The 27,977-nt window shown below is 43.5% G+C and overlaps 2 protein-coding genes across 2 annotated transcripts in view; both read right to left on the minus strand.

The window, feature by feature from the left end:
* Nucleotides 1-5,666, minus strand: part of CPA5 (carboxypeptidase A5) — a gene marked incomplete at its 3' end in the record, with an annotated part of 49,535 nt that extends 43,869 nt beyond the window's left edge. The window contains exons 1-3 of the mRNA XM_082662473.1: nucleotides 5,557-5,666; nucleotides 5,387-5,446; nucleotides 4,365-4,449 (exon numbers count right to left, since the gene is read on the minus strand). The remainder of the gene's footprint in view (nucleotides 1-4,364; nucleotides 4,450-5,386; nucleotides 5,447-5,556) is intronic.
* Nucleotides 1-27,872, minus strand: CPA4 (carboxypeptidase A4; the record flags this gene model as incomplete). The annotated part of the gene is given in 13 exon segments (XM_082661427.1): nucleotides 1-188; nucleotides 4,365-4,449; nucleotides 5,557-5,756; nucleotides 7,164-7,254; nucleotides 8,406-8,516; nucleotides 9,283-9,318; nucleotides 9,322-9,387; nucleotides 10,680-10,781; nucleotides 15,651-15,749; nucleotides 16,999-17,099; nucleotides 17,102-17,132; nucleotides 17,564-17,645; nucleotides 27,805-27,872. Coding segments are annotated over 13 exon segments (1,260 nt in total).
* Nucleotides 27,873-27,977: the final 105 nt, after the last annotated feature.

Raw genomic sequence — 27,977 nt, forward strand, 5'->3', positions numbered from 1 at the left:
CTAGGAGAGGTTGTCCCGCACATGCTCCATGATGGTCTTCAGCCCCAGCCAGGTCTCCTCTGCAGTGGGGATGATCTGGTTGGCTGGCAGGAAGAAGCCATAGTGCCCAATATCTCTCAACTCAAAAGTGAATGCATACTTGATGCCATTATCATATGCCCAGTCAACACTGCTGCCACTAGCTGGATCTGTTAAGTCAAAAGAGAAAACACCTTTGAAGCCTAGTTCCTTTCAGGGTTAGATGGAAAGGGGCCTGGAGCTCTGCCCACCTGTGGTTCCTTAGGGATCTACAGTTACTGAAAGTCATCAGGCCTACAACATAAACACTGGCCTGATCCCTATGTCTCAGACTGTCCTGCACCATGAGGGTCTTCACTAGTCTCAATCCAAGAGATTTTAAATCCTCATTTCCATCTTGTCACCAACTCACTGTGTAGACTCCTTCAGGTCACTGGAAGCAAATCTTTACAGAGTGTGGTAGGCAGCCTCCAAGATAGCCACGATGATCCTTGTCTCCTGGTATTCACATCCTTGTGTTGTGCCCTCCTACACTGGACAGGGCCAACTTGACCTGTTTTTCAGGAGACTGCAGAAATGAAAGTGTGTGCCCTTCAAAGCTAGGTGATAAATATCATGGCTTCCGCCTTGCTCTCTCTTGGATCACTGGCTCTGGGGAGCCAGCTGTCATGTTGTAAGGACACTCAAGAAGCCCTATAAAGAGGTCTATGTGCTGAAGAACTCAGTGCCAGTAATTATCCCTCACTTGCCAGGCATCTGAGTGAGCCATCTGAGAAGAAGATCTTCCAGCCCCATCAAGCCTCTAGATGACTATAGCCCTGGAAGACACCTTAACTGCAACGTCCTGAGAGTTCCTGAGCCAGAGCCACCCAGATAAGAAGCTCCTGAGTTCCTGACCCACAGAAACTGTGTAAGAAAATTAATGTTTATTGTTTTAAGCTGTTAAATTTTAGGATAGTTTTTTACATCTCAAGAGATAACTGATACACAGAGAGAAAGAAGCACAGCCCTTGGGACTTCTCTTTGCCGAAAGGCAAGAGGCCTGTTTTCCTGCTTCTTCCAGTCAAAACTCTACTAGAGAAGAAACTGGCTAAAAGTGCAAAGTGTAGATGATACTGAATACTAAAATAACAATGTAATAGCAGCTATCATTTGTTGAACATCTACCATGAGCCAGTCATCATACTGTAAAGTTTACACTTATGATCTCATTTCATCTTTAAGAGGCCAATGAGGTAGGTATTACTGTCCTTGTTTTTCAGATGAGAAAATCCAGGTTCAGAATGAATAATTTATCTAAGAAAATATAGATGGAAAATGGCAAGGCTGGAATTTAAACCCAATCCATCTGATGACAAAGCCCATGCTTTCTTCAACCGACTTGGGGTCCATTTATTATATAATATATATGTCTACTAAATGAAAATATGGGTCCCTTTGTTTTTCCATTGTTCCTAAAGGTTGTTTCTCATGATACCATTTGTGATTTTCTAGAGATGCTGCTTCTGCTACAATTACATGCTCCCAGAGGTTATGGAACAGGCTCTCCTATACTCTCTGAAATTCTTATGTAATTCCCACAGCCTTTCTCTACACTAAGAAAAATGATGAATTAAAAAAACAGGCAATGGCACCAGAAGTTTCTAGAAGTTATTTACATGGCAAGCTCAAGTATTTCAGAACAGATTTTAAATTCAGGAAGGGGCCAAGAAGACCTCTGCTGAGCAAAGTGATCAGGTTCATGAACTTCACTTTACTTGGGTCCCTGCTAAGTCTACCTACTCTTTTTTTTAAAAAAAAACATATATGGGGGACTTCCCTGGTGGCACAGTGGTTAAGAATCCACCTGCCAATGCAGGGGACATGGGTTTGAGCCCTGGTCCGGGAAGATCCTACATGCCATGGAGCAACTAAGCCCCTGCGCCACAACTACTGAGCCCACATGCATACAGCCCATGCTCCGCAACAAGAGAAGTCACCGCAATGAGAAGCCCACGCACTGCAAAAAAGAGTAGCCCCCTCTCGCCGCAACTAGAGAAAGTCCAGGCACAGCAACAAAGACCCAAACACAGCCATAAATAAATAAGTTAATAAATAAATTTACAAAAAAAAAAGAAAAAACACATATGGGAACATACTAATAACACTGTTGTATACACTGTATTTTTCAATTAACATTTGAAGATTATTCCCTATTAGCACATACAGATCCACCTCACTCATTTAAGGGCTGCATAGTGTTTCACTGTAGTAATGCACCAAATGTGTTTTTATCCAGCACTCTACTGATGAACATTTAGTTGCTTACCAGTCTTTTGTGACTATAAACAATGCTGTCATGAACATCCTTAATACTCACAATCTATCCATGAGCTAAACGAGCCCAATGAACTTGTTTCCAGAGGAGGGGAAAGGGTTGCTAGAGGAAGGTGGCCTGAGGAAGGAGACATGAAAACTCTAAAAAGCAGACACAAGAGTTAAAGAAGCAAAACAGGCTGCGCTGTTCAGCAAAAGGATTGAGCAGTCCAGTACAGCACAGAAGGCCTTCAAGATACAACAACTGACATTCAGAAGGCCACTCAGTCATGAAGAACAGAGCTTAAATCTCTTCTACATACTCTGTTTAAGAAGGCAGGAAAGTGTGAAAACCCATTTTAGAATTATTTTCATCTAAAATGATTAATCTAAGGAAAAGTTCAGCACTTGAAGGGACAAATGTCAACTACTTATATAACACATACAATAACCCAGGGAGTTAGAGTGCTTTTATTCAAAAATTGATTTCATTTTGGGGAATAAAGGAGGGCAGACAAAGCCTATAAAAAATACAGAAGATGGGCTCTTGAAAGAGGTAGGAAATATTATGTATCCTGGACAATGCTCAGGAGAGCCTTTCTCCTCTTCTGCTGGAGGAATCTGATGAGTATCTCTTAATTTTGGCACAGCTTATGCTGGGGAGAAGAATGTTTTTGACATGAGAGGAAAAGGCCATTCTTTAAACTGGCATCTGACCCAAAAGCCAGGACCCTGGTGACCCGCAAAGATCTTTTGAGAGGACCTCCTCAGAAGGCTCCTGCCAAGTTCCTTTAGCTCTCTTTGGTGTAGGACTCAGTTCTGACTAATTAGAGGGTGGAGAACCTCTCCTGATGTGTTTGTTCTCTGAGGAGCTCCCATTCAACAACACTAGTAATAATAAACCATGAGTAATTACTGGATTGTTGCTGCAATTAGCAACACAACCACCAGCATCATGCTGAGTGCTTTATGCAGCTTGGTGGCATGTGAAACACAGACAAGAGTGCTGAGATCAGAGTACAGAGGAGGACCCAAGAGGTAGGTTGGAGAATCTTCGCAGAAGCGGAAGACTGAGGGGAACAGCTAGTTGAGGGCGAGGTAGGTAGGACGGGACAGCAAGTTACAGTATGGAAAAGGAAAGAATTATCAACAAGTTTGCAGGGGCTTTGAGGGTGGACCAACTGTTGGAAGACTATTTACAGAAGAGGCACAGGAGGGGAAAAGAAGGGCACTTGCTTGAAAGGAGCTTTGCTCCCCACATTTTTTGTTTCTGTTTCCCATTTATAGCTAGGGCCTTGGAGAATAATCATATCCTTCAATTTGATCTAAAAATTTAAAGATCACGGCTGCCCTGGTGGCGCAGTGGTTGAAAGTCCGCCTGCCGATGCAGGGGACACGGGTTCGTGCCCCGGTCCAGGAAGATCCCACATGCCGCGGATCGGCTGGGTCCGTAAGCCATGGCCGCTGAGCCTGCGCGTCCGGAGACCGTGCTCCGCAATGGCAGAGGCCACAACAGTGAGAGGCCCGCGTACCGCAAAAACAAAACAAACAAATAAAAAAAAATATAAAGATCAGACTCACAGAATAAGGGAACTGGAAGGATCTCAGCAGGAATAGAGTGAAATGCTCAGATGAAACACTTCAGTGAGAAACCAAAACAAGGGTATTTCCTCCAATTGGGGTTAAGTTGTAGATGATGGGCCTCAAGACCATCTTCAGGTCTGAAGTCTTGGTAGAGTTTTTGTTTTTTCAGCTCAATGCTAATGATTGTCGGGGGAACCCCTCACCTAAACCTGTTATGCTCAACACGTGTTCATTTTGGACAGGAAGGTGAGGGGTTCCCCTCTACCCATCGTACCACCACCTCAGTTTGATGAAGATGGCCGCACGCGACAGCTACCATCACACAGACTTGACATAAATTCAGCCTATCACTAACAACACAAAAAGACTACAACATAGGAAGGCTGACTTGCAGCTCTTCTCCCGCTCCATTTCAAGTATCCTCTCAGAGCATTTCCTTATAACCAATAAACTCAGTGAGTACTTACAGACAGTGGTGCAGGTAGGACACACTTGGTACTCAGGGTCCGACAGGGAAGCCAGAGCTTTGGCTACACACCTTGCCACCTCATCCTAGGAGTGGGGAAATCATCAGAGTGAGAAAGAATGGATCCCGAAGCCAGACATTCCTCAGCTGTGCTGTACTGCAGTGGTTTGAAAAATTCCCGACCCCACCCTCAATGTTCCCTCCTGGTCTCCTTCTTTCCCAACCAACCAGAGCAAAGGCCTGACTATGAAGTGAGGGAAATGGTATGGTTCCTCCAACTCCTTCTCTTATCCTCAGTTCTTTCCTTCCACTTTGGGGCAGGGGGTAAGGAGAGAGGTGGAAGAAGACCAGATAAGCATTCTGAAGCATGTATATTATAAACACAAATTGGAGGAACTGTATTCAAGCTCTTCATAGATCTGGAAGGCTGCTCACCAGCCCATTAGAAATCTAATAAAGGCACAACCATCTTCACCTATCCTGAGGGAAGGGAATGTCATGTTCATGAACATGAGGGAAGGGCAAGTATGTTCAAGAGAAAACCTTCTAAGAGTTAGGTGCTCCCAGAGAGGAGGTGGAGACAGGGATGCCATATATGGATGTGCCCTACACAGAGCACCTCGAGAGCAGAATCTAGTCCACACCTGGCCAGCCCTGGGTGGGGCTGCATCTGCTGGGAGGCGTGTGAGCTAGCTGTGGCCCCGGGCAGAGGGGCACACTCAAGCAGACCAGCGCGGAGAGAGAGGCCTGCAGTCACTCTGTGGATGCCAGCCCTACTCCAGTCAGTTCACCCTAAGTGCCTGCTCACATCCTGGGGTGAGTCATTGCATGTGACCCAGAGCACCCCTAGGCTGTGGCCTACACCCTACTTAAACTCTACCTTACACCAAGTGAGGAGCACCTCCCCCTTGCCCACCACAATGCTACCCACAGTTCTTGGCAAGCAGTGGGTCTGCAATATGTTTTGGTCGGAAAAACAAGTGAGAAGGAAAGACAGGGTTGGGTTTGGTTCTTGGAACTCACAGCAAACTCAGAAATAAGAGGCATCATCTTCTTCCTATTCCCAGTAGGCCTGATGGCACACTGCAAAGAACAGAGAGAGAATACTGGGGCTTCTTGAAATAAGCCCTGCTCCTGGACTTTGCAGCACCCAGGGGAAAAGCATGCCCAGGGCTGGATGCAGCCCCGCTTACCAGCTCATCAGCATCCGGGGCCTTTTTGACCATGTACCCACATGGATACGTCAGCAGCTGTGCGTAGCTGTGCAGGTCGATGAAGCATGTGAAATTCCCACGTTCCTGGATGAAATCTACCACCAGTTTCACCTCCACTTCTGAACTGGCGTGGGCTCCATGGTATACTTCGGAACAAGGGTTGTCACTGGCTCCCTCTCCTGTGGGGGGTGGCCGAAGCAGAAACCTTAACCCATAGGCTAAGGAAACAAAAATGCAGGGTACTCTACCCAGAGGAGGGGGAGAAGGCATAGGCAGGCCATTACTAGCTTCTCCCTGAGAATCTGGTCCATAGTGTATGTAAATTGCAGGGAGGGTGTGGCAGTGGGGTGCTGGATCTGCCACACATGGGCAGGAAAACTGGTAGAACTCCTCTAAATGGAGAGAGCTGACCTTGTATTGTATCACCAACAGTTGTCATAAATAATTAATATCATACTTGACGGTGAGTTGTCAATTAATAAGTATTCTAGATAATTAATATGAATACCAATTAATAATGAAAATGACTCCATTTATTCTGGTGTCAACTCATTCTCTTGGTTCAGATCTTAATGGCCAAGTGCTGCCAAAGATAATCTATGGTTGTGGCTAAAATCTCTTGATTATTTGACAGGTATTTAGAATTACTGCCTTCTGTATTACCTCACAATATAGGCCCCTAAGGTATCTGGTGTATGTGTGAAACCACCCCTGTTGTAACTTAACTTTGACACCCTCAATTCCCACATTTGTATCAGCTCCTTTCCCACAGTCACATTATTTTTCCCCCAGTGGTTTTTGTGGTATTTCTATGCAAGTAAGAGAATTAAAACCATTACATTAAAACATTACACTAAAAACAAAACATCAGTACAGCTGAATAGTGAAAGAGAACTCTCGGGCTTTGAAATTGAAAAGTGAGTTTAGGTCCTAATTCTTATCAACCATATGCTCTTGAGATTGTCTCTGAGCTTCAATTGTTTCATTTCAGACAAGAAAACTCAGTCTCCAAGTCAGAAGAATAAATAAGATTATACATGGGAAGGTACCTGGCACATAGTTGGCACTATTGTGGGGATGATTTTTAAATAACTGGAACTCAGAACCCAGGACTCCTAATTCTCATTCTCTTTCCATGACATCAAAGGGCTGAGGTTCATATTTACACATCTAAGGGTAAACTGCTGTAGTTTAATCCTCACAATGTGATCTTGCCTGTTGGGGTAACAGTGCTAATTGCTCTCTTCTGAGTTGCCACCAACAGCCCTTCCACCCATCCGGTATTGCCCAGAAGCTGGGATGGCCAGGGTACAAAGCAGGCCCATGAATTTATATATATAAGATAGAATAGTTTTTAAAATAGTAGCATTCTCTCAGGAGGACAGGAATTGTTCCTCCATTCCCTTTCAAAATTACAAATAATAATAGTAAAATGATACATAGAGAGAATAAGGGACTTACCCAAGTTTCTCAATGAACCAGCAATGGAACTAGCCTGGAAACCAGCTCCCTCACTGCCAGCTCAGAGGCCTGTGGACCAGACTACCCAGGGGTAGCAGGATTTAAAAACTGTCTCCCCAACCTACCTGCAAAACTAACACTCCAATTTCTATTTGGATCAGTACCAACGCAGGAGCTTCCAGGATTTAGAGACCGTGTCTTCCTCCATAATCGGTTCGGAAAAATTCACGAAGGAAGGAACAACATTCAGAGATGCGTCAGGGCACAGGAGAGGTGAAGGTTTTCTTTGGGGGACTATGATGGAGATGGCACCATGGATGGGACAAGCTGCCTGCAGCTCTGGAGGCAACTCCAGAGATCTGGAGGATCATCGGGGCTTCAGCCCTCACTAACTGCGGAGTCTCTCATGCCCCAGAGAGAGGAGGTTTAGCCCTTCTGGCCCGGAGAAAAGGACCTCGCCAAAATGCCCTGATGGGACCCAGGCTGACACCATTTGAGTCCACTGAATAACTTTGGGCTTCAGTAAAAGTGGGACAAATGGACATTATGGGCCTCAGTGATCACTGATGTGACAGGAAGTGCACGGCAACTATTTTATCCTTGCCTAAAAAATTAACCTGACTCTAACCAAGCATCTAGATCTGACCACAAGTGAATAGGAAATACAGGAGATGAGGGAATAAATTAAATGGCATAGAACAAAGAAGCCATCAGGCAAATTCAGAATGTGACACATTCTACAGGACAATTTACTTGGTTTCTCCAACAAATGAATGACATTTTAAAAGATATGTTGGGGGGGGCGGGGGTGGTACCACTGTAGAATAAAAAAGCCTGCAAAGCCGTAACAACCAAATGCAGGTACAGACCTTATTTGGATCCTGATTTCAACAAACTTGTCTCAAAAGACAGTTTAAAGATAATTAGGGATATCAGATGATATTAAAGAACTTCCATTAATTTTTTACAGTTGATAGTGGTATATTGTTCGTTGTTTTAATTATCATCAGCTAGAGATGACTACTAAAGAAGTTTGAATGAAGTAACCTTATGTCTGGGATTTGCTTTAAAATACATCAGGAAAAATGTGTGGGAGGGAAAGAAATGAAAAGAAGATTGGTAAAGTGTTGATAATTGTTCAAGATCCATAATAGGGAGTTCATTAGACTATTCTCTCTAAGAAAAAAATATTCCCTGGTGACTCTTAGCTCAGAGAATGACTGGAAAATGAGACCCCAAGGAAGCTCCTAACGTGCACATTTTGTGGAAGTTTTCTCTAAGGTCATACAACTATTTAGTTGCAAAGCAAGGAATTCAACAAAAAAGTCTTAACTCCAAACCCAGCCTATTCTGTCAGTATTACTCACTTGAGTTTGTGTGTATACATATCCATCAGGATTGGCCACAGTCAACAAGAAAATATCCATTTTCTCCAAGATGGAGGTGATGGCTGGATCCTTCCCATAATCAGATACAGTCTAAGCAGAGACAACGAGCTTGTCAGCTGTGCCCTGCAGGCTGGGTTGCTAGGTCTAAGTCCGTTTATCTTCCCAAGATGCCCAACTCCTAGAACAGCATCCACCCTCTGCAGCCTCCCTGCCACCCTCATAGGTGCAGCGCTCTGCAAAGCCCATGGAGCACTTCAAAACCTGGGGAAACATGGTTGCCTGATGACATCAACCTCAGTGAGTCCTGGGCTGCCTTGTTTATTCATTCCTTCCAGGGGGCGGGAACAGGGGAGGGGAGAGCCGCACATCATAATAGTTATTAGGAATCTGAGCACGCCCCCTCCCCGTGCTAGGGGTAGGGAAGATGGATCCTCCACTTGCACCACCCCTCCACTGGTGCTGGCTTAAAATAGACTTTCCAGAGGGACATGGAGATAGCATGAGGTCCCTGAGGGTCTGGGTGGCCTGAAAGGGACTAAAGGTAAAGCTTACCTGAGCTTTGCTACTGAGAAGACCCTGCTCCCTTCCTGCGGGACTGACTGTGGGTCAGGGTTTTAGGGCCACCTCTGCAGCTCATTAGCTTGCTTGCTGCTATGAATGCACTTTGTCATTTAGCCACAGTGGCCTGACTATGGGGCTCTGATCTTTTGCTTCTCCAATCAGAAAAGGCACCCCCCCCAGCCTATCATGTCTGTGCATAGTGCCTTCCTATCTCATCGCCAGGGTCTAGCTGTGTGGGACGCTGCAGGGCAATCCGGGCCCAACAGAATTCTGGGGTAATACAAGGCAACATGACCTTCCTTGCGGTCCAGATCACCGTGGCCTGTGAGATTCACTCCTGGGAATGGATACCTGAATTCAGCCAAATGGTCAGCTGCTGCCTGCCTTCTCCAGTGCTGAACTGTGGAAGGAAAAAGAGGCCAGAAAATGACCCTCCTGCCCGCCTGCGTCTCCGCTCACCTCTCCTCTCCTCTTCCTAGCTCGCCCCTATTCATTTAATCAATTTAAGATCATTCAGAGACCAAATGTCTGAGGGCACCATCCCTTTATCGGGCTTCTTCGTGACCAGGGAGCTTAATTTGTTGGCTGGCAGGGCCCAGTTGCAGCACCGCAGCTCCGGGCAGCTTGAGCCACTCCAAGGTTGGAAGCAAATAGGAAGGGGAAACAATTGCTACTGTGAATTATAATGCCCGTGTGATTAGAGATACTATTATGCCTCTTGAAAGACCTCAAATGGTAGCCCAACAGAGAGACACAAAAGTGCATGAACCAGCCTGTTCTACTTGAGGCAATAAATGAAATCAGTTTTAAAATGAGGAAAGGGAGGGTTCACTAAAGTTCTTTGTAAACAGCATGAAATGAATTCTGGCTGCTGCTTTTTAGTGTGGGGCCCCCTTGGGTCAGAGCTTGGTGCTAATGAAGCAAGGGTCTCCAGCAGTTGGCAAATAATCTAAATTCATGTAGATAATTTTACAGCAACCAGCTCAATGGCAGGTCTTCTCCCACCGGTAATTTCACCATTGCTATAAACCTGGGCTCCTCAGGGCCTGTATGGATTCAAGGGTTTGACAAATTCTAGGCACCATCACTTGTTCCATGGTTTGTAACTCCAAATTCCTTTTTATTCATTTGGCTGGATTATTTATGTAATTTATGTCACTGCCATAAATTCTCTATTTCTTTTGCCAATATAGACCTGAAATCTGTTAGAAATATCTGGAAATTAGGCTTTATGCAGCCAAGGATCATAGACTGGGCTTAAAACTACATCAACCCTAAAATCAGCTTCCTAGATTGCTTTTCCAATAAGGAAAATAAGCAGAATAGAATTTTTAGGCCCATCCCAATTTGTCTTAATATTTACAGAAGATGGGAATGGAGGGAAAAGACTGTGGCCAATCTGAGAGCTTTCTAGAACACTAACCGCCTCCCATCTCTTCCTGATTCTGCTTTTCAGCCAAAACTTGGAATGCGATGTGCTCCTTCTTACTCCTCCCACATTAGGCAGAAGCAGGGGACCCTCTGTCAGACCAAATTCGAATCCGGGTAGATGTCTCCTCACCTCACCCTCCTCCCTAAAGTCAAGGAGGTCCTATAAAGCTACCTCTTTCAGAGGTGTGAGGGCTGAATCTTGGACACAAGGAACCAGGAACCTGAGTCTAGTCGGGCCCTTCAAAGTGCATGGGGCCTCACCTTCAGTACATATACTGACCGGTTTTCAAATAAATGCCCAATCTTCACCCTGCTTGCCAAGTCAGGAAAATTTCTGGCAATGCTGTCTATCTCATGGTAAATCTGAACTGTGAAAAGGTAAACACAGGAGCATTTAAAAATTTTGTTCAGCTCTGGGTGGGTATATGTGAACTTAATCTTGTTGACCTTAATGATTTTTTACAGTCCCCTAACCTGGGGGTTGTCAATATTATCGGCATGGAATGCTTATTCTTAAGCAACTGCCTAAGAATCCGTTTCTACAGTTTTCTAGAGAAAAACACATTTTATTTGTCCACAAAATTATAGCCCATTAAACTAGAGTAGAGAGACTTGTGCAGATACTGCTCCAACAGTGTGGCCCTTTGCAGTATACTAGGCTCAATTATCAGCAAGGGTCCCATTTAGCCAAGGTTCTTAAAAAGCATTGCTCTCCAAACTTTTTTATCACTTTCTTCATCAGTTAAAAAAAAAATTCAGTTGGGCTTCCCTGGTGGCGCAGTGGTTGAGAATCTGCCTGCTAATGCAGGGGACACGGGTTCGAGCCCTAGTCTGGGAGGATCCCACATGCCGCGGAGCAACTAGGCCCGTGAGCCACAACTACTGATCCTGCGCGTCTGGAGCCTGTGCTCCGCAACAAGAGAGGCCACAATAGTGAGAGAGGCCTGCGCACCGCGATGAAGAGTGGCCCCCGCTTGCCACAACTAGAGAAAGCCCTCACACAGAAACGAAGACCCAACACAGCAAAAATAAATTAAATAAATTAATAAACTCCTACCCCCAACATCTTCTTAAAAAAAAAAATTCAGTATGCACCATGAATATATATAATACCACACAAGTATATTATGTACATTATAAAACAAAAAATAGAAACAAAAATTGTTGCATTGCTCAATATCAGAAAAACAAACCCAATGCAAAAATGGGCAGAAGACCTAAATAGACATTTCTCCAAAGAAAATATACAGACTGCCAACAAACACATGAAAGAATGCTCAACATCATTAATTAGAGAAATGCAAATCAAAACTACAATGAGATATCATCTCACACCAGTCAGAATCGCCATCATCTAAAAATCTACAAATAGGGCTTCCCTGGTGGTGCAGTAGTTGGGAGTCCACCTGCCGATGTGGGGGATGCGGGTTCGTGCCCCGGTTCGGGAGGATCCCACATGCCGCGGAGCAGCTGGGCCTGTGAGCCATGGCCGCTGGGCCTGCGCGTCCGGAGCCTGTGCTCCACAACGCAAAAAAAAAAAAAAAAAAAAAAAAATCTACAAACAATAAATGCTGGAGAGGGTGTGGAGAAAAGGGAACCCTCTTGCACTGTTGGTGGGAATGTAAATTGATACAGTCACTATGGAGAACAGTATGGAGGTTCCTTAAAAAACTAAAAATAGAACTACCATACAACCCAGCAAACCCACTACTGGGCATATATCCTGCAAAAACCATAATTCAAAAAGAGTCATGTACCACAATATTCATTGCAGCTCTATTTACAATAGCCAGGACATGGAAGCAACCTAAGTGTCCATCAACAGACGAATGGATAGAGAAGATGTGGCACATGTCTACAATGGAATATTACTCAGCCATAAACAGAAATGAAATTGAGTTATTTGTAGTGAGGTGGATGGGCCTAAAGTCTGTCATACAGAGTGAAGTAAGTCTGAAAGAGAAAAACAAATACCATATGCTAACACATATATATGGAATCTAAAATAACAAAAACAGAAAAGGTCATGAAGAACCTAGGGGCAAGACAGGAATAAAGACACAGACCTACTAGAGAATGGACTTGAGGATACGGGGAGGGGGAAGGGTAAGCTGGGACAAAGTGAGAGAGTGGCATGGACATATATACACTACCAAATGTAAAATAGATAGCTAGTGGGAAGCAGCCACATAGCACAGGGAGATCAGCTCGGTGCTTTGTGACCACCTAGAGGTGGGGGATAGGGAGGGTGGGAGGGAGGGAGACGCAAAAGGGAAGAGATATGGGGATATATGTATATGTATAATTGATTCACTTTGTTATAAAGCAGAAACTAATACACAACTGTAAAGCAATTATACTCCAATAAAGATGTTAAAAAAAAATTGTTGGGCTTCCCTGGTGGCGCAGTGGTTGAGAGTCCGCCTGCCGATGCAGGGGACACGGGTTCGTGCCCCGGTCCGGGAAGATCCCACGTGCCGCGGAGCGACTGGGCCCGTGAGCCATGGCCGCTGAGCCTGCGCGTCCGGAGCCTGTGCTCCGCAAGGGGAGAGGCCACAGCAGTGAGAGGTCCGCGTACCACAAAAAAAAAAAAAAAAAAAAAAGAAAAAAAAAAATTGTTGCATTAACAATAAATACAGGACTTCTATGGTGGCGCAGTGGTTAAGAATCTGCCTGCCAATGCAGGGGACACGGGTTCGAGCCCTGGTCTGGGAAGATCCCACATGCCACGGAGCAACTAAGCGGGCGTGCCACAACTACTGAGCCTGCGCTCTAGAGCCCGCAAGCCACAACTGCTGAACCCATGTGCTGCAACTACTGAAGCCCATGCGCCTAGAGCCCGTGCTCCACAGCAAAAGAAGCCACCGCAATGAGAAGCCCGTGCACCACAACAAAGAGTAGCCCCCTCTCGCCGCAACTAGAGAAAGCCCACGTTCAGCAACAAAGACCCAATGCAGCCAAAAATAAATAAATAAATTTATTTTAAAGATAATAATAAATACAAATATATGTAGAAATATAAATAGAAGTTGCAATAGTTTATTTCTCCATCCCAGTGGACCATCTTGCTTATACCCTGCCATACAAGCACCCCACTTTGGAAATGATTCTTCAAAGGCTTTGAGAGGGCACGTGAAGAGCTATATAAATCACGGCTACAAATGCTTCCATTTGCTTTCAGTAAAAAAAAAAAGTTTGATTTAAATGGAGTTCATCCATCTTAGTTTTTCAAACCTTTTGAGGATTGAAATAAGGAAATAAACAAATTTCTGTTTAGACCTTAAAATTGAAAGAAGGAGCTTTACCAAGAACGAAAATGTGTAATCAATATAGAATAAAATCAAGCTTAAAGGATTTATCAGACTTGCAGCCATTATGGCAGATTGAGCAGAAGCAAGAAACTACCTCCCAAATATATAGACAAGCCAGATAAAATACAATGAAAATGAGTCCCAGCCAAATTTAAAAGCCAAAAAAAAGGAAAAATTGTGGGTGCCAGAAATTTAGAGGGAACAAGGTAACACAGTAAAGGGCAGAAGATGAAGCCCCAGAACCAGATATCCACTTTAGGCACCGAGAGTTTATAGCAACCAGGAATAGGAGTAGAGGGCAATGGACCCTGCATGGGGCAAGGAGCTGGAACTTGAGAGCTGGGAATTGGTAATTCTGGCCATGCAAAGGGCCTGGAAACTCTACCCACTGACCCTAGAACGTCAGATGCCTGCCCTGAGTCGTGAGAGGAAAGAGAGTCACCCAGGAAAAGTTAAAACACTAAGCTGTGTCCAGATGAGGGGTGCAAATTCACACTGCCAACATCAGGGGAAAACTTACCCACAAAACTAACAACAATAACAGCAACCACAACAATACATACAAAGGATCTGAAACTAGAAACCCCGGCAGAGACAAACATGAAATTCCCTTTAGAGACCTAAGAAGGCCCAAGTGATTGTGGAATATGAGCTCTTAAAAGCTGTTTTTAAAAAGAACTGACTATGAACAAGTCAGAAGGGAGATGGTACACCAACCCACAGCAAAGGCCTTGCAGGGAATGATAGATGGCTGTAAGCCAGATGACAATGATACCTAAAGCCAGAGAACAAAAGTGAGTGGATGGGAAAGTGAGGCTCCTGCAGCAGGCAGGTGAGGGGATGGAGTTTCCAGAATCTGGGGTGACATTTGCTACTGGTTAGCTCAGCTAGGGAGTGCCCCATGTTAATGAGGCTAACATCATGGGTTTGATCCCTGTGTGGGCCCTTAGCTCTGCTTTCGTCCATGGCCCTGGACTGAACTCCTAACTTTATCCAGGTGTTTTGCAGCTGTATGTCATTGGTCACAAGAGGGATCAAGGGGCAGTGCGGCTGGAAGTGTACACATTAAACAAAGCTACTGACAATCCTGGGAAAGAAGGGGAAATATTTGGTCAAGCTTTGAAAAAAACCTCATCTAGAAGAAAAATAATTCAAAGGATATGCCTCATGAAAAGCATGCCAAGGACTCTATCTTTGGATATAAAGTACAACATATATTCAGCTATAGGAAGAATACCAATTTAGATTTGGGGTGTCTTCCTGAGTTAATAAGAGAGTTTCCAGACTAAGGAAGAAGACATTGAGGGACCTAAGAAAACCGTATGCTATGTGATTCAGTTCCATTCCAGTCCTTCTTGGTTCCTCAAATTCCAATATCATATTAAATTATTCTGCTCTAAATTTCTCATTTGAAGGGTTGGCTTACCTTGAAAGTCAGTCATCTATATAAGTGATTTCTAACTAAACACAGCACCAAAGCGCATTATGGAATAAATATACGTTATAAGTAGTCATGATAAATGAGTGGAAATATTTGGTTAACCTTGGAAATAATCACTTGTCTATTTGCCTGGGATAAGAAACACTTTAATCTGAGTGAATAAAATACAGGGATTCTGGTGGGGTATAAGAAGGTTGAATTACAAGGACTGGAAATGATTGCAATTATTTCATCGTTTTCTTTGAGGGGTTGCTTAAGAAAAGAACGAAGCACGTGGGAGAAAACGTTCAGTTTGTGTTTCACTATGCTCTTAGGTGTTGGTGGGAGATAAACAAAGAATTAGAAAAGAATTGAAAAATGGATAACTAGTAAGAACCTGCTGTATAAAAAGATTTTAAAAATTCTAAAATTAAAAAAAAAAAAGAAAAGAATTGAAGAGTAGCCAATGACCTTGATCTTAACCTGCTCTGAAATACTTACAGCTTCCAGGGAATGATAGGCTCCATAGTTGAAGTTATTACTGCTCCGTTCTTGACCTTCATTGTACTGCATTTCCTCATCTTCATTATCTAAAAGGGCCTAAAACAGACAGGGCAACATTACAAAGTGATCCTTTGGGGATGGAGCTTCATGCTGTTTCCACCATATCTTGGGACATGTGGTAGCCAAGATGGCAGAACCCTTGGCACACATATCAAGAAGCACAAATGTCAAGGTGTAAAAGGAGGTCTGATTTCTTCCACATATCTATATAATCTTACTTCTTGGAGCCCAATATACATCACCTCATTCAAAACCTACTTACTTCCTGGAAGCAACATATGTGCTATTTGGTTATTCTATACCACAAATTCTCTAGCCATCAGTCTGCATCTGGTATCCAGTGCCTCTGAAATACCCAGCTTGGGAAACCATTCAGAAACAAAGAAATTCTTACAACCACTCATACTTTGAAGGTTCCTGGCAGATGTCTGTGACATGTGAGGATGATTAATAAGCTCACAGCTGCTCACACCATCAGGAAACTCCTGGGCCAAATCACCAATTAGTCCACAACCCACCTCAGTGAAGGAGAGAACATGAGCCAGACACTGCCCTGCTGTTCAAATACAGCTCATGAGGCTGGTGTCTGGCTTAGGCAGTGATGTTCCCTCTGCTGGGGGCTGCTGGTGACATTCTCCCTTTCTCAAAGGATGCTTTTTTTTGGCCGCACCGCACAGCACACGGGATCTTAGTTCCCCGACCAGGGATCGAACCCATGTCCCCTGCAGTGGAAGTGTGGGGTCCTAACCACTGGACCACCAGGGAATTCCCAAAGGATGCTTTTTATGACTGGTCTTCAGCACCTCCCCACCAGGGCCCCACCTTCTACCCACCATACACTCTGTTCTTCCCTCCTGACTTCAAATAAGAAAAGGGAGAGGGACTTAATACTTGTGGGGCATCTATGACATACCTGGCACTGTTAGACATTTTATGTACATTGAGCCACTTAAACTTCTCAATAAATTGTATGAAGTAGGTATAACTATTACCGTTTTACTGATGAAGAAACAGAGTCTCAAGAGGTTAACAGCTTGTCCAAAGTCACACAGCTAGCAGTTAGCAAAATCAGGATTTGGATCCAGATCTGGCTGGTTTCCTAACCCATGTATGCCCTTTCTAGTACAACATGTTCCTCTAACAAGTCACTGCACTTTACTTCCATATACTTCAATGTCTTCATCTTTTAAATGGAGAAGAATAAGACCAGAACTTGAAAATGTCTCAAGTCCACTCTGGCTGCTTGGTCCTATGTGAGACCAGTGAGGGACCTTGGCCTATCCACCTGCAGGTCTTCAACAGTCACCAAGTACTCTAAGCCCTGGGACTTCAGGAAGGATTTGACTGGCTGCAGACTGACAGAAGGGAACACGACATCCACAGGCAATCAAAGGTAGAGGGAGATTTCCAGAAGTTGAGCTGAAGAGAACAGAAGTAAAACCAGGTTAAAGGATAGTTCAGGTAAAAGGCACAATGAGCTCATTCTTCTAGAACAGCTGCCAAAAGCTTTGGTGATCCCTGAGGGGTTGGATTCTGCACAAGGGAAAACTTCGCCATTTCATAATTTTATCTGGTCAGGCCTCCCCAGCAGGCAATACTTGGCAAAGCCCAAGAAGTAATAAGTCAATGCAGACAGAAAGATGGAGCCCATTGCTGAGGCCTCTCATCTCCCTGGACAGCACTGCTGCGATCTACAGCACTTCTCCCCCACCAATCCTCTCAATTGTATAAAGGCATGTTGACTAATACAGGATTATACACAGAAACTCTTCAGGAATAACAATGCCAGTGCTGCAAGAGTCTTCTCCCACTAAAGTTAATTGATACCCAAGAGAAGGAGAACTAGGTACCTTAAAGTTGTCTGAATTCACTAGCTGACTTAGTTTGCTGATCTCATCTCCATTTCTGACATTAATCCTGAAAACTTGGTCCCTGGAGAAAGGAAAAAAAAGTAAAAGATAATGGTGAGCTTTCAGCTGGCAAATAAACCTCAGGCCTACTATCCCAGACATAACTGGGCCGAATGAGAGGAAATGGTCTAGTCTCTGGTTATAATGTATAGCCATTAAAAATAAGACTACGTGGCAAATATGAAAAAGTGCTTATGGTATAACTTTAAGGGAAATATTAAGTGAAAGAGCAGGACACAAAATTGTATGTATGCCATGATTGCAAGTATGGAAAAAGCAGATGCATTGGAAGAAAAACAGACAACGGAAATATAGCAAATGCTGACAGTGCTTATGTTCGGGTCATGGGATTATGGATGACTTACTTTTTTCCCCTCGTATCTGTTTTCTGTAATGTGGTCATATTACTTTATAATGAAAAACATATATATTTTGCAGAAAGGAATGTTCCTGAGTTACACGCAAAGCTAACTCAAGACATAAAGAAGCACTTCTTCACTGTCAGGGTCTAGGACTGAAACTCTGGCTGAATGTCCATGCTGGAAAGAGCTAGAAAAGAGAATAGACCTTCCATCCTTGGAGGGTTAGTTATTTTTCTTCTTAGCAAAGAGGGGAGAGGCTGGGTGCTCTCCCAGGCCCTTCCAGCTCCAGAACCCTATACAAATGCATGGTACTGGGGCTGAACTCGGGATTCATCCTCCCTATGGGGCCCTGATAGGGGCCAGTCCCGAATCCCCCTTTGTTATTTGTCCCGCACTTGTTTCCTATACACCATTTAGCTCCCGCAGCAGCAGCAGGGGTAGAGGCCCCTGAAGTCCTGTGTGTGGGTGGGAGAAGGCTAAGCCTGAAAAGCTGCCTTTGTGCTCTGGGCCGGCTCAGAAAGCCAGGGGAGCCATTAGGCCGTTGCTAGGTGACGGCCCGAATGAATCCACACTCGACGCTGTCACATGCGTCATCCCTTTAACACAAATGAATGCAGGAAAAGCTGCTGGAGAGGGCTGTGGGCTGAAGGACCTGTTGACAGAGAAAATGGTTCTGTCACAGGGAGCTAAACGTGCAGCCACATGTGGCAGATCAGCATCTCCTCATCAGAAAACTGGCTCAATCCGGATGGACTCTCAGAGTTTAACTTTGTTCTGGGAGCTTCTGGGGGATCTCCGTGGGGTCTAGGCTAGCATCAAGGAGGCAAGGTCCACTGCAGAGTTGCTTCTGTTGCAGATGGCAAGTCTGGAGGAAACGCCATTGATGAAGCTTCACTTTCTCCCAGCTCATCCGGTCTCCACAGGGTTCTCGGAGGTGGGCAGCCAACTGCATCCCATGGGAGCTGCTGAGGCCATGGTGGAGAAGCCACTGGCTGGCGGGTCTCAGCTTGAACCCAACAGGCTTGCTAGGTGTTGGACTGCAGCCCTGCAAAGATGGGGAATCAAACCACCATTTCCCTGACACAGGAAAGCAGCCTTGCAAAAGAAACAGGTTGAAAACAGAAGAGAAATCCTTCCTCCTGGCTGAGTACAAGGACCCATCTGCAGAACTCATGCTCTGTCACAACTCACCCTAATACCCCAGAAAAAGAGGCGTCTTAAAAATGGGTGTTCTGGAAAGTGCCTGTGCATTGACATCTCTGTTAGCAAAATGAGGCATCGGTAAAATACAGCACTGACTTGAGTAATCACAAAGAGAAAGAGGAGAGAGAAGGAACAGGAAGAGGAAAAACAAGAGAAACATAAGAATAAGGAGCTCTTAAGAGTATGAAAATCATGTTACACATTCATCCACAGCATGTGTTTTAATTCTCCCAAAGTGATAACTTCACAACAGAACTTTCATACTCCTGGGCACTGTTCATGATAAGGGAACACAGTGAATCTAACTGGCCCAGATGATGATTAAAACCACAGTGCATTTCATCATGTCCTAATTAACCCAGCTCCAAAGGATAAAGACACATCTGCAGCATGCAGAGAGACAGGGCGGAAAGGCTGGTGCAGAATGGAGCCTTTCCCCATCTGTCTCTCCTCCACCTCTCCCTTCTACACATTCTTGGCTCCAGCCTCACTGAAATTCCGAATTCACCATATACTTTGCCCTTCTATGCCTTTGCACATGCTGTTCCCTCTGCCTGGATGTCCAGCCCTTTTCTTTACCTTCCTAGCCAATCTGCCACCCAGGCCTTAGGACCAGTTCCCATCACCCACGAGGTTTTCCCCAACCAGAGCAGACAACCTTGGTGACAGACTTCAGATGGTGCTAAAAGCTGGCAGGGCGTGGGGAGAATCTTATGTTATTCTCATGAACATAAGCCCATCAATATCTAGAAACAGAGAGAACATAAGTGGGTGCCAGGTGAAGGGCAGCCTCTCTCTTGCCCTCACTGTCCTTGTCTCTATTTGGAAAATACCTTCCTGAAAGTGTGGGTGGCAGAACACAACCTATCTCCACCACCTGGAAATCTTTTCACAGACCTTAAGCTCTTTCTGAAGATGGAAGATTGGCCTGGGAAGGGGGACATGTTGGGGTTTGCAGGTTGCCATGTTCACCCCCCCTCCTACTCCACACAGGTACGTGCTCCTAGAGCTCTTCTTAACTCTGGTACTTTCCAATACCCAGGGCTGGCCAGCTGCCACCGCGCAATGGCTAGTGATCCACTCTCAGTCACCCTCACATGTGTCCCATGTTCTGGAGAGTCAATAGTCACCTTGGTGCTGAGCTTCTACCTCTCCCCCTTCTACCATGTGGGCAGCCAAGTGGCCTGTTCTTTGTGCCTTTCTCACCTGCATCCCCAGCCAGGCTTAGAAGCCACCACAAGAGATGATTTCACAGAACTCTTAAATGCCAACCAGTTACTGCTGATGTTACAAGTTCTGCAACTTCTTCCTGTTCTATGCTTGCTGTGCACCTTTAGGCATCCTGGTCACCATCCTATCCTTAAGATGAGTGAATCCCAGGACAGAAGACACCAGCAGAGTGAGAGAGACTGGGGAGGTAGGTGAGTTAGATGGAATGAACAGAGACCTGGGGGTGTGGTGGGGGGAGAAACCATCATCTTCATCTCCATCAGCACTGTTCCCCCTCCAAGCCAACCTGCATCCTGGCTTCCCAACCACTTGAATGCTCAGAGGCCAGCTTCCCCTTGCTCTAAATGTTCACCAAGCTGGCTGCCTAGGCCGTGCATCCCATGGGAGCTGCTGAGGCCATGGTGGCCTCCACCTTTGCTGGGTTCCCTACTATGAGGCAAGAACAGACTTGGGGGTAAGGATGACACTATTGGTTAAAACCATCTGCAATTTGCTCAGGCACACAGCCCTTTCTGTGCAAGCGCCTATGGTGAGCACTCCAGAGCTCAGCCAAGAAACCTCAACCCAGGCGTCCGCTGCATTATAAGAGAAGTCTGTATCCTGAGAAAGAAAGATTTTTCAGCCACGTGAATAGGAGCAGCGAGAGCCTGAGAGCTCTACGCATCAGCCCACATGGCAGCAAGCGTAGTTATTACACACTTACTGCTGAGCTGCCTGTGGAAAAATCTTCTTCCCTGACCACCTGCTATGCCTAAACCCTCTGAGCTATTTGGCAGTAGAGACCAGGTGTGAACGGAAGTCATCGTTATAAACATTACTCAATCAGGGCTTCCCTGGTGGTGCAGTGGTTGAGAGTCCGCCTGCTGATGCAGGGGATGTGGGTTCATGCCCCAGTCCGAGAAGATCCCACTATGCCGCGGAGCGGCTGGGCCCGTGAGCCATGGCTGCTGGACCTGCGCGTCCGGAGCCTGTGCTCCGCAACAGGTGAGGCCACAACAGTGAGAGGCCCGCGTACCGCAAAAAAAAAAAAAAAATTACTCAATCACATATAAGTAATTATCTCAATAAACAATTCCAAAGTCCCTTTAGCCAGATAGTATAATGGAGAGTAAACTAACAGATATAGACAGATCAGTGAGATACAGGATTCTATCTGGAGATTAACTTGTGTTATAACAAAAGCATATGGGTTTTGCTCCAACTCCCCTGCTTACCAGCTAAGTGGCCTTGGCCAGGATTCTTAACCTTTTTTTTTTTTTAAATAGATCTTTATTGGAGTATAATTGCTCCACAATTTTGTGTTAGTTTCTGCTGTACAACAGAGTGAATCAGCCATATGCATACACATATCCCCATATCCCCTCCCTCTTGCGTCTCCCTCCCACCCTCCCTATCCCACCCCTCTAGGTGGTCAAAAAGCACCGAGCTGATCTCCCTGTGCTATGCAGCAGCTTCCCACTAGCTAGCTATTTTACATTTGGTAGTGTATATATGTCGCTGCTACTCTCACTTTGCCCCAGCTTCACCCTCCCGCTCCGTGTCCTCAAGTCAATTCTCTATGTCTACATCTTTACTCCTGCCCTGCCCATAGGTTCATCAGTACCATTTTTTTTTTTTAGATTCCATATATATATATGTGTGTTAGCATACGGTATTTGTTTTTCTCTTTCTGACTTACTTCACTCTGTGTGACGGACTCCAGGTCCATCCACCTCACTACAAATAAGTCAATTTCGTTTCTGTTTATGGCTGAGTAATATTCCATTGTATATATGTGCCACATCTTCTTTATCCATTCAACTGTTGATGGGCATTTAGGTTGCTTCCATGTCCTGGCTATTGTAAATAGTGCTGCAATGAACATTGTGGTACATGTCTCTTTTTGAATTATGGTTTTCTCAGGGTAGATGCCCAGTAGTGGGATTGCTGGATCATATGATAGTTCTATTTTTAGTTTTTTAAGGAACCTCCATACTGTTCTCCATAGTGGTTGCATCAATTTACATTCCCACCAACAGTGCAGGAGGGTTCCTTTTTCACCACACCCAATCCAGCATTTATTGTTTCTAGATTTTTTGATAATGGCCATTCTGACCAGTGTGAGGTCATATCTCATTGTAGTTTTGATTTGTATTTCTCTAATAATTAGTGATGTTGAGCATCTTTTCATGTGCCTCTTGGCCATCTGTATGTCTTCTTTGATGAAATGTCTACTTAGTTCTTCTGCCCATTTTTTTACTGGATTATTTTTTTTTTGTATTGAGCACCATGAGCTGTTTGTATATTTTGGAGATTAATCCTTTGTCCGTTGTTTCACTTGCAGGTATCTTCTCCCATTCTGAGGGATGTCTTTTCATCTTGTTTATGCTTTCCTTTGTTGTGAAAAAGCTTTTAAGTTTCATTAGGTCCCATTTGTTTATTTTTGTTTTTATTTTCATTACTCTAGGAGGAGGGTCAAAAAAGATCTTGCCGTGATTTATGTCAAAGAGTATTTTTCCTATGTTTTGCTCTAAGTGTTTTATAGTGTCTGGCCTTACATTTAGGTCTTTATTCCATTTGGAGTTTATTTTTGTGTATGGTGTTAGGTAGTATTCTGATTTCATTCTTCTACATGTAGCTGTCCAGTTTTCCCAGCACCATTTATTGAAGAGGCTGTCTTTTCTCCATTGTATGTTCTTGCCTCCTTTGTTGTAAATTAGGTGACCATATGTGCATGGGTCTACCTCTGGGCTTTCTATCCTGTTCCATTGATCTATATTTCTGTTTTTGTGCCAGTACCATACTGTCTCGATTACTGTAGCTTTGTAGTAAAGTTTGAAGTTGGGGGGCCTGATTCCTCCAGCTCCATTTTTCTTTCTCAAGATTGCTTTGGCTATTTGGGGTCTTTTGTGTTTCTACATGAGTTGTAAAATTTTTTGTTCTAATTCTGTGAAGAATGTCATTGGTAGCTCGATAGGGATTGCGTTTGAATCTGTAGATTGCTTTGGGTAGTATAATCATTTTCACAATATTGATTCTTCCAATCCAAGAACATGGTATATTTCTCCATCTGTTTATGTCATCTTTGATTTCTTTCATCAGTGTTTTATAGTTTTCTGAGTACAAGTCTTTCACCTCCTTAGGTAGGTTTATTCCTAGGCATTTTATTCTTTTTGTTGTGATGGTAAATGGGATTGTTTCCTCAATTTCTCATTCTGATTTTTTGTTGTAAGTGTATAGGAATGCCAGAGATTTCTGTGTATTAATTTTATATCCTGCAAGCTTACCAAATTCATTGATTAGTTCTAGTAGTTTTCTGGTGGCATCTTTAGGATTCTCTATGTATAGTATCATGTCATCTGAAAACAGTGACAGTTTTACTTCTTCTTTTCCAATTTGTATTCCTTTTCTTTTTCTTCTCTGATTGCCGTGGCTAGGACCTCCAAAACTATGTTGAATAATAGTGGCGAGAGTGTACATCCTTGTCTTGTTCCTGATCTTGTGGAAATGCTTTCAGTTTTTCACCATTGAGTATGATGTTTGCTGTGGGTTTGTCGTATATGGCCTTTATCATGTTGAGGTAGGTTCCCTCTATGCCCATTTTCTGGAGAGTTTTTATCATAAATGAGTGTTGAATTTTGTCGAAAGCTTTTTCTGCATCTATTGAGATGATCATATGGTTTTTATTCCTTAATTTGTTAATATGGTGTATCACATTGATTGATTTGCATATACTGAAGAATCCTTGCATCCCTGGGATAAATCCCACTTGATCATGGTGTATGATCCTTTTAATATGTTGTTGGATTCTGTTTGCTAGTAGTTTTTTCAGGATTTTTGCATCTATGTTCATCAGTGATATTGGTCTATAATTTTCTTTTTTTGTGATATCTTTTTCTGGCTTTGGTATCAGGGTGATGGTGACTTCATAGAATGAATTTGGGAGTGCTCCTCCCTCTGCAATTTTTTGGAAGAGTTTGAGAAGGATCAGTGTTAGCTCTTCTCTAAATGTTTGGTAGAATTCGCCTGTGAAGCCATCTGGTCCTGGACTTTTATTTGTTGGAAGATTTTTAATTACAGTTTCAATTTCATTACTTGTGATAGGTCTGTTTATATTTCCTAATTCTTCCTGGTTCAGTCTTGGAAAATTGTACCTTTCCAAGAATTTGTCCATTTCTTCGTGGTTGTCCATTTTACTGGCATATAGTTGTTTGTAGTAGTCTCTTATAATCCTTTGTGTTTCTGTGGTGTCAGTTGTGATTTCTCCTTTTTCATTTCTAATTTTATTGATTTGCATCCTCTCCCTTTTTTTCCTGACGAGTCTGGCTAAAGGTTTATCAATTTTGTTTATATTCTCAAAGAACGAGCTTTTAGTTTTATTCATCTTTGTTATTGTTTTCTTCATTTCTTTTTCATTTATTTCTGCTCTGATCTTTATGTCTTTTCTTTTACTGACTTAGGGTTTTCTTTGTTCTTCTTTCTCTACTTGCTTTAGGTGTAGGGTTGGATTGTTTATTTGAGATTTTTCTTGTTTCCTGAGGTGAGATTGAATTGCTATAAACTTCCCTCTTAGAACTGCTTTTGCTGCGTCCCATAGGTTTTGGGTCATTGTGCTTTCATTGTCATTTGTTTCTACGTATTTTTTAATTTCTTCTTTGATTTCTTCAGTGATCTCTTGGTTATTTAGTAGTGCACTGTTTAGCCTCCATGTATTTGTGTTCTTTTCAGTTTTCTTCCTGTAATTGATTTCCAGTCTCATAGCATTGTTGTCAGAAAAGATGCTTGATACGATTTCAATTTTCTTAAATTTTCCGAGGCTTGATTTGTGACCCAAGATGTGATCTATCCTGGAGAATGTTCCATGTGCGCTTGAGAAGAAAGTGTATTCTGCCACTTTCAGGTGAAATATTCTATAAATATCAATTAAATCTATCTGGTCTATTGTGTCATTTAAAGCTTGTGTTTCCTTATTTATTTTCTGTTTGGATGATCTGTCCATTGGTGTAAGTGGGGTGTTAAAGTCCCCTACTATTATTGGGTTACTGTCGATTTCCCCTTTCATGGTTGTTAGCATTTGCCTTATGTATTGAGGTACTCCTATGTTGGGTGCATAAACATTTACAATTGTTACATCTTCTTCTTGGATTGATCCCTTGAACATTTTATAGTGTCCTTCCTTATCTCTTGTAAGGTCTTTATTTTAAGGTCTATTTTATCTGATACAAGTATTGTTACTCCAGCTTTCTTTTGATTTCCATTTGCATGGAGTACCTTTTTCCATCCCTTCACTTTCAGTCTGTATGTATCCCTAGGTCTGAAGTGGGTCTCTTGTAGACAGCATATATATGGGTCTTGTTTTTGTATCCATTCAGCCAGTCTGTGTCCTTTGGTTGTGGCATTTAATCCATTTACATTCAAGGTTATTATCGATATGTATGTTCCTATTACCATTTTCTTAATTGTTTTGGGATTGTTTTTGTGGGTCTTTTTCTTCTCTTGTGTTTCCTGCCTAGAGAAGTTTCTTTAGCTTTTGTTGTAAAGCTGGTTTGGTAGTGCTGAATTCTCTTAGGTTTTGCTTGTCTCAAAAGCTTTTGATTTCTCCATCGAATCTGAATGAGGTCCTTGCTGGGTAGAGTAATCTTGGTTGTAGGTTTTTCTCTTTCATCACTTTAAGTATATCTTGTCAATCCATTCTGGCCTGCAGAGTTTCTGCTGAAATATCAGCTGATAACCTTATGGGGATTCCTTTGTATGTTATTTTTTGCTTTTCCCTTGCTGCTTTTAATATTTTTTCTTTGAATTTAATTTTTGTTAGTTTGATTAATATGTGTCTTGATGTGTTTCTCCTAGAGTTTATCCTGTATGGGACTCTCTTTACTTCCTGGACTTGGGTGACTATTTCCTTTCCCATTTTAGGGAAGTTTTTCACTTTAATCTCTTCAAATATTTTCTCAGACCCTTTTTTCTTCTTCTTCTGGGACCCCTATAATTTGAATGCTGGTGCGTTTAGTGTTGTCCCAGAGGTCTCTGAGATTGTCTTCAATTCTTTTCATTCTTTTTTCTTTATTCTGCTCCTCAGCAGTTATTTCCACCATTTTGTCTTCCAGCTCACTTATTTGTTCTTCTGCCTCAGTTATTCTGTTATTGATTCCTTCTAGTGTATTTTTCATTTCAGTTACTGTGTTGTTCATCTCTGTCTGTTTGTTCTTAGTTCTTCTAGGTCTTTGTTAAACATTTCTTGTATTTTCTCAATCCGTGCCTCCATTCTATTTCCGAGATTCTGGATCATCCTTACTATCATTACTATGAATTGTTTTTCAGGTAGAGCGCCAATTTCCTCTTCATTTATTTGGTCTTGTAGGATTTTATCTTGCTCCTTCACCTGTGACTTATTCTTTTGCTGTCTCTTTTGTTTTTGTTGTTGAGTGGGATTGTGTTCCTGTCTTACTGGCTGTTTGGCCTCAGGTTTCCAACACTGGAGTTTGTAGGCTGTTGGGTAGAGCTGGGTCTTGATGCCAACATGAGGACCTCTGGGAGACCTCATTCCAATGAATATTCCCTGGGATCTGAGGTTCTCTGTTAGTCCAGTGGTTCAGACTTGGAGCTCCCACTGCAGGAGCTTCGGCCCAACCCCCAGCCATTCGCTTGGGGGTTCCTCCTGTCTTCTTGGGTGTCAAGGTCCCCCACCAGTGTCTGGCAGGTGCCCTAGTTGTGGGGAGAAATGTACTCCGTGTCTTCCCACACTGCCATCTTGACTCCATCCCCCCCAATCTTCTAGTAGGGTACCATACCATCCTTTCACCTTTCCTACCTCCCAAACGTCCTCTCCCTTGCAAACCTCAAGGAATTCTGTGTGGAGCACGTGTGCATGTGTGTGCATACACATGCACACACACACACAGAATGTACAGGTGTATCCTTGCATGTCACTTTTCATAGTTACGGCTAGGCAAGACCTATCAAATCTCCATATGCCAAATGCTGACGAGAAAGCTCCACCAAACCTTAACCATTAACAGAGAAGCGAAGCCAAAAAGCCTATGACCCAGGTTTTCCCTTAAGCATGGCAGAAATTGAAACAATTTCTGGTAATTCTTAGTAATTCATAATATAGGAGTAAGAAAGTAGAAATGCCTGAAACTGACCTTACAAATAAGAACTAGGAAGGAAAAGTATTGGCAGGAATTAGGGAGCTGGGGAGGGACTGTGGAGACCACCTAGTCCTGATATCACAGATAAAGCTGAGCCTGAGAGAGAAGTAATTGACCCAGGATGACACAGGGGCAAAGCTGGGACAGGAGTCCAGCACCGTACCACTTGAGGTATAATCAGCCATTCATTTCCAAATCCATTTGGTTCCCATATCTCTGAACTAACCAAGTAATAGTAAGTCCAAAAGGAACTTACCCAAAAAACTTTTCTTGGCCACAGATGCTGGACCCAATAAGGTCCCCAAAGAACAGTATCCACTTCATGTCCCAAGGGTGTCAGTCATAGAGTGGCTGAGTCAAGCTGTATTTATAAGGAGTCTGAGGCAGTCTCATGTCCTCAAAAATGCTAATATGACTCCCAAGCACCCT

This window comes from Grampus griseus (assembly GCF_964374135.1).
Source record: "Grampus griseus genome assembly, chromosome: 9".
Classification (NCBI taxonomy): domain Eukaryota; kingdom Metazoa; phylum Chordata; class Mammalia; order Artiodactyla; family Delphinidae; genus Grampus; species Grampus griseus.